Genomic DNA, 14,722 nt, shown 5'->3' with positions numbered 1-14,722 from the left:
GGGGGAAAGATAATTTAATGATGTGTGTGCACTGGGAGGGTTTTCCTTGAAGTGGGAGACAGGGGAAGGAAGTGTGGAGATTTATGGCAGTCTTTTTGTACAACATGTGTAGTATTTGTATATACAGTATTAAGAATGTGAGAAGGAACAGGATGATATTTCTTGGTCTATTCATTAAGACGAGATCAAACATATCAGATAATGAATGTAATTATGTTAAATCTGGAACATACCGATATGCTTGACAGGAAATGCATTGCACACTTATTTGTTATTTTTTTGCCAGGACTCTGGTCAAAAGTAGCACACCATATGCGGAATAGGGTGCCATTTTGGACACAGTGTAAGTGTTAGGGAGTTGATCTGTTTTTTGCTAAAACATACTCCACTCAACACGGACTCCAACAGCTAATAGATTGGCTGGCTAGGTGTCTCTGTGGAGAGAGTTAAATACAACAGGAAAAGTCATCATTCTGCTGGAGCATTTTTCCCTGAGAGGAGGGTGTCCGAACCGTCAAGCTCAGATCTCACTATCTCAGCCCTCAGCCTGTTATTTTACCAAATGTTTTTCCTCGTTCGTATTCGCTGGAAACACTTCACCAAGTATACGCTGTCCCCAAGTGTGTTGAACATTGAGCATTTTAAAAACATATAATCACTAAAATAATATACTAGACAACGGTATTTAAAACAACAATGCACAATTGTTTCCTTTTTCAAAGTTAAATATCATTGTAAAATATGTTATATATACCAGGCCTATGTGAATGTAATAGCCTACTCAATATTGTGTGTAGAGGAAAATAAAGTTATTGTACTATGATTAAGCTATGGCCAATATACCGCCGCTAATGGGTATTCTTAGCACCACGCAACGCAGAGTACCTGGACATAGCCCTTTACAGTTGTATATTGGCAAAATACCACAAACCCCTGAGGTGCGTTATTGCTATTATAAACTGGTTACCAGCCTAATTACAGCAGTAAAAATAAACGTTTGGTCATACCAGTGGTACACGGTCTTCTATACAACAGCTTTCTGAAAATCAGCATTTAGGACTCAAGGATGGGGGCACAATAATAGGTCTACACAATAGGCTGTCGCTGATTCTTTAAGCCATACTGGGAATCCCCCTTGGAGGGTCCCCATCATAGGTTGTGGTAAGCACACGAGCAATGGTGGTGGGACAAAACACAGTAAGCGGAAGGTATTGTGAATCTGAATTCACGTCCGGATTTCACGAAGTCGGCGGTGACGTCGCTGGATTTCGACCAAGGCTAGAACTGTCACTTTCACTAGAGCATACGTTTGGCTTCTTGATCTGTGATAGGCCGGTATTGCTGTTGGGAAGATCCGCTGGTATGAGCTAACATGGAAACCAAACCATTCCTTTCTTTTGGTAAGTTTCATCCGATATAAAAATGTGACATTACAATTTGTAATTGCCACTGGTCCTTCCATTGCGAAGACCTCTGGAACACTGTTGTTGTGGTATGTTTGAAAACATCAGTCATCATGACATAGAGAAAGTAGCCTAATAGGCAAGTCTATTATCGTTCCAAGGAGAAACTTTTACGCGGGATACTTTGTAACCAATTTGTAATACATTATGGTATGAACAGTTGATGATTACAACATAGAGGACACATTGAAACGTTTAAGTAATACATGCTCGGCAGGGAGACATTTCAATCCGGTACGTGCAATAATAACGCGTGAATATGAAGATTTGGCAAACTGATTATTGCTCAAGCCAACAATGATCATTCAGCATTTCGTTTTTTCAGGCTACCTTTATTTAGATAATCCATTCAGAAAAACGTACCCTGTTATAATGCATTCTCAATTATACAAAATAAAAAAATCTCAATAGCTTGATATATACATATATATCTAGTTTTTATTTCAGAATATTTAGGAAGGTTATTAACTGTAATTGTGATACATCTTTTTGACAGAACGCTCTGGTGATAAGTTGTTTGTTGTTGCTGTTGTTGAGAGTTGTTCACTCCCCTGCTATAATTTTAGAAACAGTATACACTAGGCTATACTATTTCCTTCGAAATATGAACTAATTCTACAAGTACAATATTGTTTCATCACCACTATTCTCTTTTATGTCTATTAATTCAGCTGTTTGTGTGTGTCAGATGTTTTTATTGAACCCTCTTCCCCGTTGACTGGACTGAGCCTATCTTTCACAGTGTTGCCTACATGGAAGACCATTCCTAGATGGACTCCATGTTATAGCTATTTAACTTTTGCAGGCTGCGAGAGTACTAGCTAGATTTCCACAAATAAGCCTCACACCTAGTCCATATCCTCCCAAGTCCATGGTCGTTGCTAAATACGCCCTTCAACCTGGAAGGGGGTATTTAGTCAGTCAAGACCCCACCATTTAAAGAGAACAATTATGTTTTACAGCATGGCAGGTCTGTGTCTAAGGTGAGGTTTGGTCCATTGTGAAGGTCTGCAGCTGTCCCTTTTATTTTGTTGAGGTTTAAAGGGGAACTTAATTGCTTTAGGTCAATGTTTCACAGACAACCCCAAGTCCCAGGCCAGTCCGTGTACAAAAACAATGCCAGCACCAGCAGCATGCTCCTCATTGCACTGTAACCTACAGTATACTCAAGAGGCAAACTACAGATGATGGATGTTTTGCTGGTAATTTCAAAATAAGAGCTTGAATAAGATATCTGAGTTCTGTTTTATTATGGGTGTATTTTGTCATGAAGTTTACCGGTAAACTGCACAATGTATGTGATGGACATGATATTGCAAGTGGTTTGCAAGTGGCAGTATTGGGGACTCACATTGGAACTCACCTTCCTGAATATTAATTGCTATATTTTGATTATTTTGCTCATTGCTCACTGCATTTTGCTAATTTATTGTCAACCTATAAACAAGAGACGGTTGAACAGCTAGTTGAGGTGGTATGTGTCTGACATCAGTGCAGTGAGTATTCCTCTGTCAGTGACTGACTGCACGGACTAGATGGTTTTTTCCATCTCTGGTAAAAGTGAGTGAGGACCAGCCAGGCTCAGCCGACAGATATTAACCTGGTTGTTCTTCTGAAATGGCCTCAGGATGAAAGCACTACTGTGGTGATTGGGTATGCTCCGAGATCCCTTGTCAAGATATTCGATCATGAGCTCAGAGCTCAATATTTCTTCTGGTGCACCTGAGGTTCAACCTGTGATGGAATCTGGCTCAGGGAATACGCACTGTACAACAATCAACTGTGTGTGTGTGTGTGTGTGTGTGTGTGTGTGTGTGTGTGTGTGTGTGTGTGTGTGCGTGTGTGTGTGCAATTGCTTGTGTTCCTGTTTTAGAATTATTGTTATTGTTCCGTATTTACCAAAGAGAGTCAAATTGATATACTCTCATGAGGCAGATTTGTTATCCGATGGTATAAGCTGCTTTGCTACAGTATGTATTAACTGTAAATGAGCTGTATTACTGTAAATGAGCTAACAGCTTCTCCCTAATATTGTACTAGAAGGCAACAGAAGGGGAATTGTTTTGGCCATGAAATTCATTAATGAGAGGATCAGGAGAGAGGGAAGTCTGGACACTGTGTATTAAATGATTCCCTGTCTCAGTCTATGTCAAAGGAACATTGTGTCTTTAAAAAAATGAAATCTCACTCATTTGATTACGTTGTTTGGCAAAAAACATTTTCTTTAGAAGAGAACATTGTCTCTGAGAGACTTGTGTCTTACATAAGGCATGGCCGAAACCTCGGATCTGTTTGGCCTTTTATATCATAATGAATAAGATTATACAGTATGTACAGCGTGGAACTAGATCAACACTCCTTCCATTAGATCCCTTGTGTATACGGGTCAGGCCCTGAGAAAGGCAGAGAGGGCGGGGCTATTCAGAGCAGAGCTGACTCGAAGAATGAGTTGAGGAATAAACCCTGACCATGAAGTTGAACCTGGGGTCAAAACGTCCCCTGCCTGGATCACATGCTATGGGGTATAGGCACGTGCACACACCATTTTTTCCACTGTCTTCTCTCTCATGCTGCATCAGCTCAGATTTCACAGCTTGGATATAGTGCCTCCAATGTCATTCTAGAGAATTTGTCAGTACACTCTTAGAAACAAAGGTGCTATCTAGAACCGAAATGGTATCTTTGGCTGTCCCCATAGAATAACCCTTTGAAGAACACTTTTTGGTTCCAAGTAGAGTCAGTTTGGTTCCAGGAAGAACTTTATTGGATCCCATGTAAAACCGTTTCCCCAGAGGGTTCTACATGGAACCCAAAATAGTTCTACCTGGAACCAAAAAGGGTTTAACCTGGAACCAAATAGGGTTATCCTATGGGTACAGCCGAAGAACCGTTTGGGAATCCTTTTGCCTAAAAGTGTAGATAGTATAGCATGAGGTTTAAAGCTGGTGAATGACCTATTACATTCAAAGAGCTGCATTGTCAGCATCACCAGTATGCACTCCGTCTTTACTGTGCCAAAGATACTTTTTTATTTTCTATAAGATAATTGTTTAGGTATGGGTAATGCTCATTGTTGCGTCGTTCTAATTAGGCCTTCAGACCAGAATATGGGTGCAAAGAGTTAACATAGTTTCTTGCAATTTTTCGGACGAGGTCATCCAAAAATCCTTAATCTAAAGTCTGCTTGCCAACACTTCTAAGTAAAGTTCAATACATCTGCACTCTCAAAAAGCCTACCTACAACACATGCAACACAATAGGTCACCTAATGAGTGGCATCTTGTGAAATGGAAGTGTCGGAGAGTCCTGCTTCCACTCTTCTCTAATGTAGCCATCGGCTCAACAAAAGACACTTGAAGGTGACTTCTTATCAAATGGTCACACAACGACAATAGATGACACTGCTGTAGGTCTGTCCCTCCAGCCATACTCTGTTTATGATGTTCTTGATGTATTGGACTTGATTACCTTGGAACCCAAATACAAGTCCAGGAAGGCTGATTCTGTTCCAAGAAAGCTACAATACAAGCAGAGGTCTCGTAAACCTGGCCCTTTAAAGGAAGGAAGTGTCACTGAAATCAATAAAATCAAACAGAGTGTTTTCCTTGGAGTGTTTTCCTTGGAGTGTTTTCCTTGGAGTGTTTTCCTTGGAGTGTTTTCCTTGGAGTGTTGTCCTTGGACTGTTTCCCTTGGAGTGTTGTCCTTGGTGGAAAAAGAACCCAATTGTCAGACTTAAGTAAACGGAAAGATACCTTTTAATAGAAAATGACTCAAGTAAAAGTGAAAGTCACCAAGTAAATTACTACTTGAGTAAAAATCTAAAAGTATTTGGTTTTAAATATACTTAAATATTAAGAGTAAAAGTATGAATAATTTAAAGCAAACCAGATGGCACAATTTTCTTATTATTTTTTTTTTTTTACAGATAGCCAGGGGCACACTCCAACAGTCAGACATCATTTACAAATGATGCATTTGTGTTTAATGAGTCTGCCATATCAGAGGCAGTAGGAATGACCAGGGAGGTTCTGTTGATAAGTGTGTGAATTGGACCATTTTCTGTCCTGCTAAGCATTCAAAATGTAACAAGTACTTTTGGGTGTCAGGGAATTTTGTTTTCTAGTAAAGTAAAAGTAGTCAAAAATATAAATAGTAATGTAAAGTACAGATACCCCAACAAACGACTTAAGTTGTGCTTCAAAGTATTTTACACCACTGAGTGTTTTACTTGGTGTGTTTTCCTTGTCGTATAGAGGCCATTTCAGTAGAACGTCTTTGAAGTGCTTCCAATCCCTAGATCCCTATAAAAAAAGGTTAGCTTTTTTACCTTTTTGTTTTGTTTCACTGAACCCACGGGTCTTTGTTCTTGTTTTATTCTCAATGTATGGACTAAAGTATGTTACTTGAAATGTATGTAAATATAATTGGCTTATGCATGATTGAACTACCTTCCACTTGATAAAGGTACTAGATTGGTGGACTCATCAGCTGTTGTGAGATTTCTGTTTTCATTGTGCATGTGAGCTCTGCTGTGTTCTAAAGATAATTCCTCATCCAGTGGGTTTACCAGTCCTTTCCCATGTGATATGCCCGTACAGGCTTCCTCAAGAGCCAGTGCTCGGTAGCCCCACCTCCTCAGCGATGGTGCCCGGGGGAGATGGGCGGCTCGCCCACAGCATGCTTGTGCTTCACAGGCATTTGCCCACTTCACCAGCACAGGAGACCCACAGGTAAAGGAAAACACCTGTGATAAACCCCTAGCAGGAACACACCTGTGATAAACCCCCTAGCAGGAACACACCTGTGATAAACCCCCGAGCAGGAACACACCTGTGATAAACCCCCTAGCAGGAACACACCTGTGATAAACCCCCTAGCAGGAACACACCTGTGATAAACTCCCGAGCAGGAACACACCTGTGATAAACCCCCTAGCAGGAACACACCTGTGATAAACCCCCGAGCAGGAACACACCTGTGATAAACCCCCGAGCAGGAACACACCTGTGATAAACCCCCGAGCAGGAACACACCTGTGATAAACCCCAGAGCAGGAACACACCTGTGATAAACCCCCTAGCAGTAACACACCTGTGATAAACCCCCTAGCAGTAACACACCTGTTATAAACTCCCGAGCAGGAACACACCTGTGCATCACTTAAGCAATTTCTGTTTGTCTCACCTGTATCAACCAGTTACAGTTTTATATACATGTACTGTATATGATATAATGTAAAATAATGTCTGCATTGGGCATTTTTTGGTTTCTTATTGTACATGGTTAATAATAACAACAGTATGTTAACATGATTGGAAAATGATTGAAAAAAATAATCATTCAATTACTTTACATGGAACTGACAATTGAGTCACTGTTAAAACAAAATCAATACAATTTTCCAGAAAAACAACACAAAAAACATGACTGGCAGGGTATTCTAGTGAAGCATGGTGGTATCAACTACCTTATGTTTTTAGGACACCTTATTTTTAATATTCATCCTCTTGGTGGACATTTTCTTTTGTCTTTGCCTGAAAACTGTGTCAACTACAAATAATATTTTCCTATGTCAACATCCCAATGGGCACACACTAGTTGAATCAACGTTTTTCCACGCATTTTATATGAAATTACGTTGAACCAACGTGGAATAGATGTTGAATTGACATCTGTTCCCAGTGGGATGTTACAACACAGCCTGAGCTGAGTTCTCTTCCACAGCCCTCAGAGTTCCCATCTGGTGTGTAATTACCTATCATATGCAACTGGTAGAATTTTGATTCAGTAAAAACATATTCATCAACAAAACACTTATCTGACATCTAAATAACAGATAAAACTAGTCATGTGCCTTGATTAAAGTTTCATCGAATCATTGGTTTGTTGAACTGCGTTTAAACGGGTTGTACAGAACTGAAGCGCTTCTATTGCCTTGTTAAAGTTCCTGAGGTGTTCATTTGCTATGGAAAGTCCCAATGATAACATGCGATCTGCGGTTCAGAATAGACAAGAGGATGATGGGAACCTCCAGAGGGCATGCAGATGACTTTAACACTTCTCTGTGTTGTGGTGGGTTGACATGTCTCACACACAGCCTGGAGAGGATTCTGTCTCCGAGGACTGAGAATAGGGCAGCATTCCAAACTTGGAAGTACTTTTGTCACCTGAAACCAAACAAAGCCACGGGGAGGGGAGACTACATTACATGCACATGTATAAAAACTACACATGAGAAAGGTCTGCACAAACCAGAAGGTTTAATGTCATGTTTCAGTACTGGGTAAAGCAGATTGGGCGAATGGAAGAGATTATCCTGTGGAATATCTGGGCTGACCTACAGTGCATTCGGAAACTATTCAGACGCCTTGACTTTTTCCACATTTTGTTACGTTACAGCTTTATTCTAAAATGGATTAAATAAACAATTTTCCTTATCAATCTACACATAATACCCTATCATGACAAAATAAAAACAGGTTGTTTGAAATTGACAGAGCATGTCAGAGCAAAACCCAAGCCATGAGGTTGAAAAAATTGTCAGCAGAGCTCCGAGATAGGATTGTGTCGAAGCAAAGATCTGGGGAATGTTACCCAAAAATGTCTGTGGCATTGAAGGTCCCCAAGAACAAAGTGGCCTCCATCATTCTTAAATGGAAGAAGTTTGGAACCATCAAGAATCTTCCTATAGCTGACCGCACGGCCAAACTGAGCAATCGGGGGAGGTGACCAATAACCCGATGGTCACTCTGACAGAGGTCCAGAGATCCTCTGGGGAAATGGGAGAACCTTCTAGAAGGTCAACCACCTCTGCAGCACTCCACCAATCAGGCCTTTATGGTAGAGTGGCCATAAGGAAGCCACCCCTCAGTATAAGGCACATGACAGCCCGTTTGGAGTTTGCCAAAAGTCACCTAAAGGACTCTGACCATGAGAAACAAGATTCTCTGGTCTGATGAAACCAAGATTGACCTCTTTGGCCTGAATGCTAAGTGCCACGTCTGGAGGAAACCTGGCACCATCCCTATGGTGTCAGAATCATGCTGTGGGGATGTTTTTCAGCGGCAGGGACTGGGAGACTAGTCAGGATCGAGGGAAAGATGAACGAAGCAAATTACAGAGAGATCCTTGATGAAGCCAGAGCTCGGACTTGAACCTGTTCGAACATCTCTGGAGAGACCTGACAATAGCTGTGCAGCAACGCTCCCATCCAATTTGACAGAGTTTGAGAGGATCTGCAGAAAAAAATTGAGAAACTCCCCAAATACAGGTGTGCCAAGCATGTAGCATCATACCCAAGAAGACTCAAGGTTGTAATCGCTGCCAAAAGTGCTTCAACAAAGTACTGAGTGAAGTGTCTGAATACATTTGCAAAAAAAAATGTTTTTTTTTTTTTTTTTTTGCTTCTTCATTATGAGGTATTGTGTGTAGATTGATGAGGCAAAAAACTATTTAATACATTTTAGAATAAGGCTGTAACGTAACAACATTTGGAAAAAGTGAAGGTGTCTTCCCGAATGCACTGTATGATTGGATGGGAGAGGAAGCCAATGGAAGAGTGTTTCTTCCCAGCACTGAGCTTTTCCAGATGATGAGTTTCGCTGCCTGGGCTATAGTGAAAGCAGACTGGCAGCGCGGGGATAGCGTTCTACATGCCTTCACATGTAGTAAGCTACACATGCCTTCACATGTAGTAAGCTACACATGCCTTCACATGTAGTAAGCTACACATGCCTTCACATGTAGTAAGCTACAAATCAAATCAAATCAAATGTATTTATATAGCCCTTCAGCTGATATCTCAAAGTGCTGTACAGAAACCCAGCCTAAAACCCCAAACAGCAAACAATGCAGGTGTAAAAGCACGGTGGCTAGGAAAAACTCCCTAGAAAGGCCAAAACCTAGGAAGAAACCTAGAGAGGAACCAGGCTATGTGGGGTGGCCAGTCCTCTTCTGGCTGTGCCGGGTAGAGATTATAACAGAACATGACCAAGATGTTCAAATGTTCATAAATGACCAGCATGGTCGAATAATAATAAGGCAGAACAGTTGAAACTGGAGCAGCAGCACAGTCAGGTGGACTGGGGACAGCAAGGAGTCATCATGTCAGGTAGTCCTGGGGCACGGTCCTAGGGCTCAGGTCCTCCGAGAGAGAGAAAGAAAGAGAGAATTAGAGAGAGCATATGTACACATGCCTTCTTAGAGAAATACATCTTTACAGGAGAGGGAGACAAGTAATTTTGTGAGACAGTGTTTCCCCTATATGCATTTAGCAGAGGTTCACCGTCGCTGCTAAATCGTGGTCGTCACTGCAAAAAGTTACATAAATAATAATCATCAATATTATGATTTGTTTATATATAATTTTTTGGATGGTAAATAGTTTTCAGTGTAAACTTAAAAGACTAAAAGCAGATATAAAGTATGTAGAAAAGATAGTGGACCTATATATTTTTTAACAAGAGAATCGTTGAGAACTAACAATCTCCAAAATAACAACTATACAGTCAGGGAGAATCTAAAATTCAAAAAAATGGCATGGCATTGGGCTCCCATTGATTTTGGCAAAAAGTGTACAATTGCAGGAAATTAGCTTTAAAACAGAAGCATTTAGTCTCTGCGGCCAAGAGGGCCTCTGCAACTGCAGCATTGCCACCCCCCACCCCCACACTAATGTTTCCAAGGGGAAACACTGAGGCAAGTGTATGTGGTAAAAGCGGCATATAACAATAGATGTTCTATTGGATTATGTGGGTACAACAACAATTACAGTACAATGTCCCTCTTTAGACTGCTATGGTGATGTCAGGATTCATGTTGTAGTGTCTGTCTGTGCTGCTTACAGCAGAGGGTGGTTGGAGAGATGCACGTGCAGTGGAGATGCCTCTACTGTATCTATCCCAGGTCTTTATCAGACTCATGTTCATTAGGTCACACAACGTATTTGTATTTTTTTACTGTTTTGCAACATATTGGATAAGTTCATGTAGTCCCTCCCTATTTTCAGTCCCAGGAGTCATTAGGGACGAATCATGTCACAGTTAAGCTCAATCTCTCCACAGACAATATATCTCTTTCAAAACCATTCACTGGCTGCCATCTCTCCCTTTTAGTACATTATTCAAGAAATAGGTTATTTATCCACATTTTGGATAAACATATTTCTGCCATGCCCATTTATTCAACTCCTTTTGGGTCCATTAATGTTTTTTTTTAGGAACATATCATTAAAGCCCCCGTGCATTCTTTGTGATTGTAATAAATCACTGTTTGTGTTTGTATATGTTTGTTTAATGAAAATAACTCCAAAATATATTTTGTGTAGTTTATTTCCCTGAGCCTCCTTTGGCCTTTTAAATGCCCAGTCTTATCATGTGGTCATTAGGAAACCAATTTGAAGATATTTACATACACAGCCCTGATTGGTTGATAGGAGGGCCCACCCCTTACCCAGAAGAACAGTCATTGGTCTAATATAATCAGATCACATTGTGATGGCATGATGTGGGCCAACATGTCCAGCCCACCTAAACAGGCTGAAATTCCAGGCATTTTTTTTACCAACAGCTCTTACACAAAAAGAGCATTATGATAATTTTCACCATTTCAGAATGTTCTTTCGATCCCGTAGTGTGGATTTTAATATTTTTTCTGCCAAATCATGATTTTTAACTGCACTGCCTCTTTAATGACTTGCTTTCATAATTTGAGGTATTATGTTGTATGGTATATATTTCAAAACCTTGTCCTCCCGGTTCCCACGACTTAATCAGAATAACTGCTTAAAAACTGATAGTTTAGACTACAGTATAGAGACTAAGGGAGTTGAAGAGGTGATGGTTGCTGATGCTTTTCAAAGTAGGTTATTTCTTCTGCACGTTGATAACTTTCATAGTATGGGTGTAACTACAGCATGTGACTCAATGTCCATATAATGGAGGCAGGTGATAAGGACACCCTCCCACATCACACCCACAGTGGCCTAGTGAAAATACATTTGGACTGAGCGGAGGTTAGTAACGATGACAGTAATGCGGACATTTAGTACATTTCCTTCACAACTCCCTTAAAGTGTTGTTGGTTGCCACAGGCTTATGTTGTGGACCCCAGGGGATCCTAATAAAATACTAAAATCTTCTTGACATCACATGAGATAGATGTTCAGATACTGTACTGAGCTATACACAGAGAGAGAGGATGGAATCCTTTCTATAGCGATTTCCTTATTGAGCACACGCGTCAGGGAAATCAACTTTAAAATAGGGATGGGAATTGCTAGGGACCTCACCATACGATATTATCACAGTACTTAGGTACCGATACAATATCTATTGCGATTCTCACAATTCTATATGTATTGCGTTTAGATGTTCCAAACATATTTCTCACCATATGTCTGCTGCAGAGGGAAGTAGAGAGAGCCATTCAGAAAACATAATGGAAATAAAATTGCTGAAAACAAATTGTCTCCCCATTTGAAAAGAAGATGGAGGACAAGCTATGAAAGAAAAATACTGGAGTTTTGGTGCAGCTACAGCAAACTACCTCACAAATAATATTGCGATATTCTCAAAACAACACGATATATCGTCAAAAATAATATGTAACCATATCGATTTTCCCCTCATCACTACTTTAAAAGTCAAGTCCAGTGGGATGTTGGCGTATTATGTTTTGTTTGAATCCCAGCCTAGACTATACTACACAAAGAAGACAGCACTCTACTTCCTTCCCTCCTTCCCTCCATCCCATCATCCCTCCTAGAATAGCCCATAGCCCCAGGTCCTGGATGCACATTGAAATGAAGTCATAAATTCCCCAACACAGTGTTAACATTAAAATAACAAGACTTGGCATAAATAACTAAATAAATCAGATCTGTGGACTCAGTGACTACATCATATTTACTGGTGATCCAGAATGCATAGTTGCCATGGGATCCATCTGCCCACATCATACTGAATCTCTAATGATAGAGGAACGTAGTATTAGACTGTCACAGCATTGAATCTGTATTGTAGTGCAATTTCTCTCAAATACGGGTCATTAGATATGTTGCAGTTGTTGCAATTCTATGAAGGTTTTGGTTGCACTTGCAGTTGGTCCCACCATTGCCTTCCCACCCTGACTCTCTCCTACCCAGGTTTACGTGTGTGTGCATGTCCTGGCAGCCTAGCGGTTAGAGCGCTGGGCCAGTAACCAAAAGGTGTTTGTTTCAAATATCCTAGCCAACCAATGTGATTTTTAAAAAATGTGCCCTTGAGCAAGGCACTTAACCATCATTTGCTTCAGGGGTGCTGTACTACTATGGCTGACCCTGTAAAACAACACATTTCACTGCACCTATCGTACTACTATGGCTGAGCCTGTAAAACAACACATTTCACTGCACCTATCAGGTGTATGTAATGACTTATTTTTCTTTACCTGTGCCTACATAGAGTAGTGCTGATTGCAGGCCTATGCTGGACAGACCTGAGTTTAAATAGTATTATTATTTTAAATTGGTTGAGCGTTTGATTGAGCCTACCTGTAAGTGCCAGATGTGCAGTCTTTGCACTTCTGGGACATGTCCATTGGTTTCATTTATTCACGCATGTGCAGTTGAAGTATTTGAGGACACCAATGCTATTTGCAGCCAGCTGTGATGCTGGCAGAGAGCCAGGGCAGTGCCATAGGGGAATGAAAATCCAGTTGCTGCACTGCCAGGCATTCACAGGGTCTCACAATTCCAGCTCCCACATCTCCCACACTGAATAACTGGGGAATGTAGTGAGGGTGGGGAAACCCAGCCCAAACCTGTCTGTCACACATGGGCACCATGCCAAGCTGGACAACTCAAACCAACCACAGAATTGTCACAGAAGGACACTCCCAGTTACATAACACTCAGTCTTACTAAAAAGGACCAGGGACACTCTAGCTTGTAAACTCTCTTAACACAGTGATTTATGTGACCAAAGTTCATGTTGACACAAATTACATTTATGCTGTTTGTCTACCCATGTTTTATTGTTTTTGTAAAGCTCATGTGTTTTTTATGTCGGTGTGTATAGCATTTGTGCCATGAATTTAACAAATGTAACAGAGCCTATTAAATTAACTTTGAATTGAGGTGTTGACATTTCTATTTGATGGATTGGAATTTCAATAGGTTTGGACTGGTTGGTTTTTGCAGTACAAATGGTGGTTTTATTAACTACAGGCTAAATTGATACTCTGAGTATGTATAATAAATGTGTCAATTTATTGTTTTTAGATTACACACACATATAGATTTGCCTTTCACTAAATCCTGATTAAGAATGTTTAAAATCAGGGATGGGCAACTGGCAGCCCACAACCCTCTTTTGAAGGCCCTCGGATAAATAAAATAAAATAAAAACATTTTAAAAAATTGAGGGGGGGGTTCTCAGTCGTGGTCTCAATTTGCTGTTCCGGGTTCAAATAATAGTCACAGTTTTTCCTCTTGTTATGTCAGTCACTGATAGTAGGTCAATTAGCCAATTCTTTGTTTAGAGCCAGTTACAGTATCTATCTACCCTGTTATCATTGTCAAATTACCGGCAGGGGGCCTCCCATTGATTTTGTTGGTCAGTATCACTCAGATATCCCATTTGAAAGCTCTCGGATAAATACAATGAAATAAACCAATTAATATTATTAAAACATTTATGGGGGAAAATAATTTTTGTCAATCTCGCTCAGAAATCATTTAAAAAACTGCAAACATTTTACACCACACAGATAATATAATGTTGAAAGTGTATCCCTGTCCTTACCTGTCCGCTTGTCCGCTTTTCTCAGAAGGTGTCTCATTCCACATAGTTCAGTCTTTCTGTGGCAGGTAATACTATCCTGTACAGGAGGCTAGTTGAAGTGGGCAGTCTCCTATTCTGTTGTTGGATATATGGAGGGAAATCCTTCAGAAGGCTTTAGAATGATTTAACACAACCAGCTCAGGACACACTTTACGCTAATTTCCCCCTTGCGTATCAGCAATGTAAGGCTTTGAATATACATTTCAGACCAGATTTAAAATACAGAAACCATTTGAGCCCTGTGTTTTCATGGGCGCTCTGGATAAGAGCGTCTGCTAAATGACTTAAATGTAAATGTAAATTCATGTTTGTTATACAATATAATGATTAATTAAATGTTGGTTCAACAGCATGTCCACCCGAAGAGGGCTGCTTTGAATTTAGCGACACTGATGACAATATGTTTGAGATGTGTGTGTGTGTGTGTCAGGTGTACAT

At 40.4% G+C, this 14,722-nt stretch overlaps 1 protein-coding gene across 3 annotated transcripts in view; it reads left to right on the top strand.

The window, feature by feature from the left end:
- Positions 1-1,190: 1,190 nt before the first annotated feature.
- Positions 1,191-14,722, top strand: part of LOC115111305 (retinoic acid receptor RXR-alpha-B) — a 34,955-nt gene continuing 21,423 nt past the window's right edge. For all 3 annotated transcript variants that reach the window (XR_003860793.2, XM_029637221.2, XM_029637220.2), the window contains exons 1-2: positions 1,191-1,400; positions 6,062-6,193. Coding sequence is in view for 2 of the 3 variants with exons in the window: in XM_029637221.2 (XP_029493081.1) it covers positions 1,373-1,400; positions 6,062-6,193 (160 nt within the window). In the remaining variant the exon portion in view is untranslated. The remainder of the gene's footprint in view (positions 1,401-6,061; positions 6,194-14,722) is intronic.

The sequence above is a fragment of the Oncorhynchus nerka genome, linkage group LG27, assembly GCF_034236695.1.
Source record: "Oncorhynchus nerka isolate Pitt River linkage group LG27, Oner_Uvic_2.0, whole genome shotgun sequence".
Lineage (NCBI taxonomy): Eukaryota > Metazoa > Chordata > Actinopteri > Salmoniformes > Salmonidae > Oncorhynchus > Oncorhynchus nerka.
Note: the sequence above shows the minus strand (reverse complement) of the source record. Positions and strands in the feature narration are given on the sequence as shown.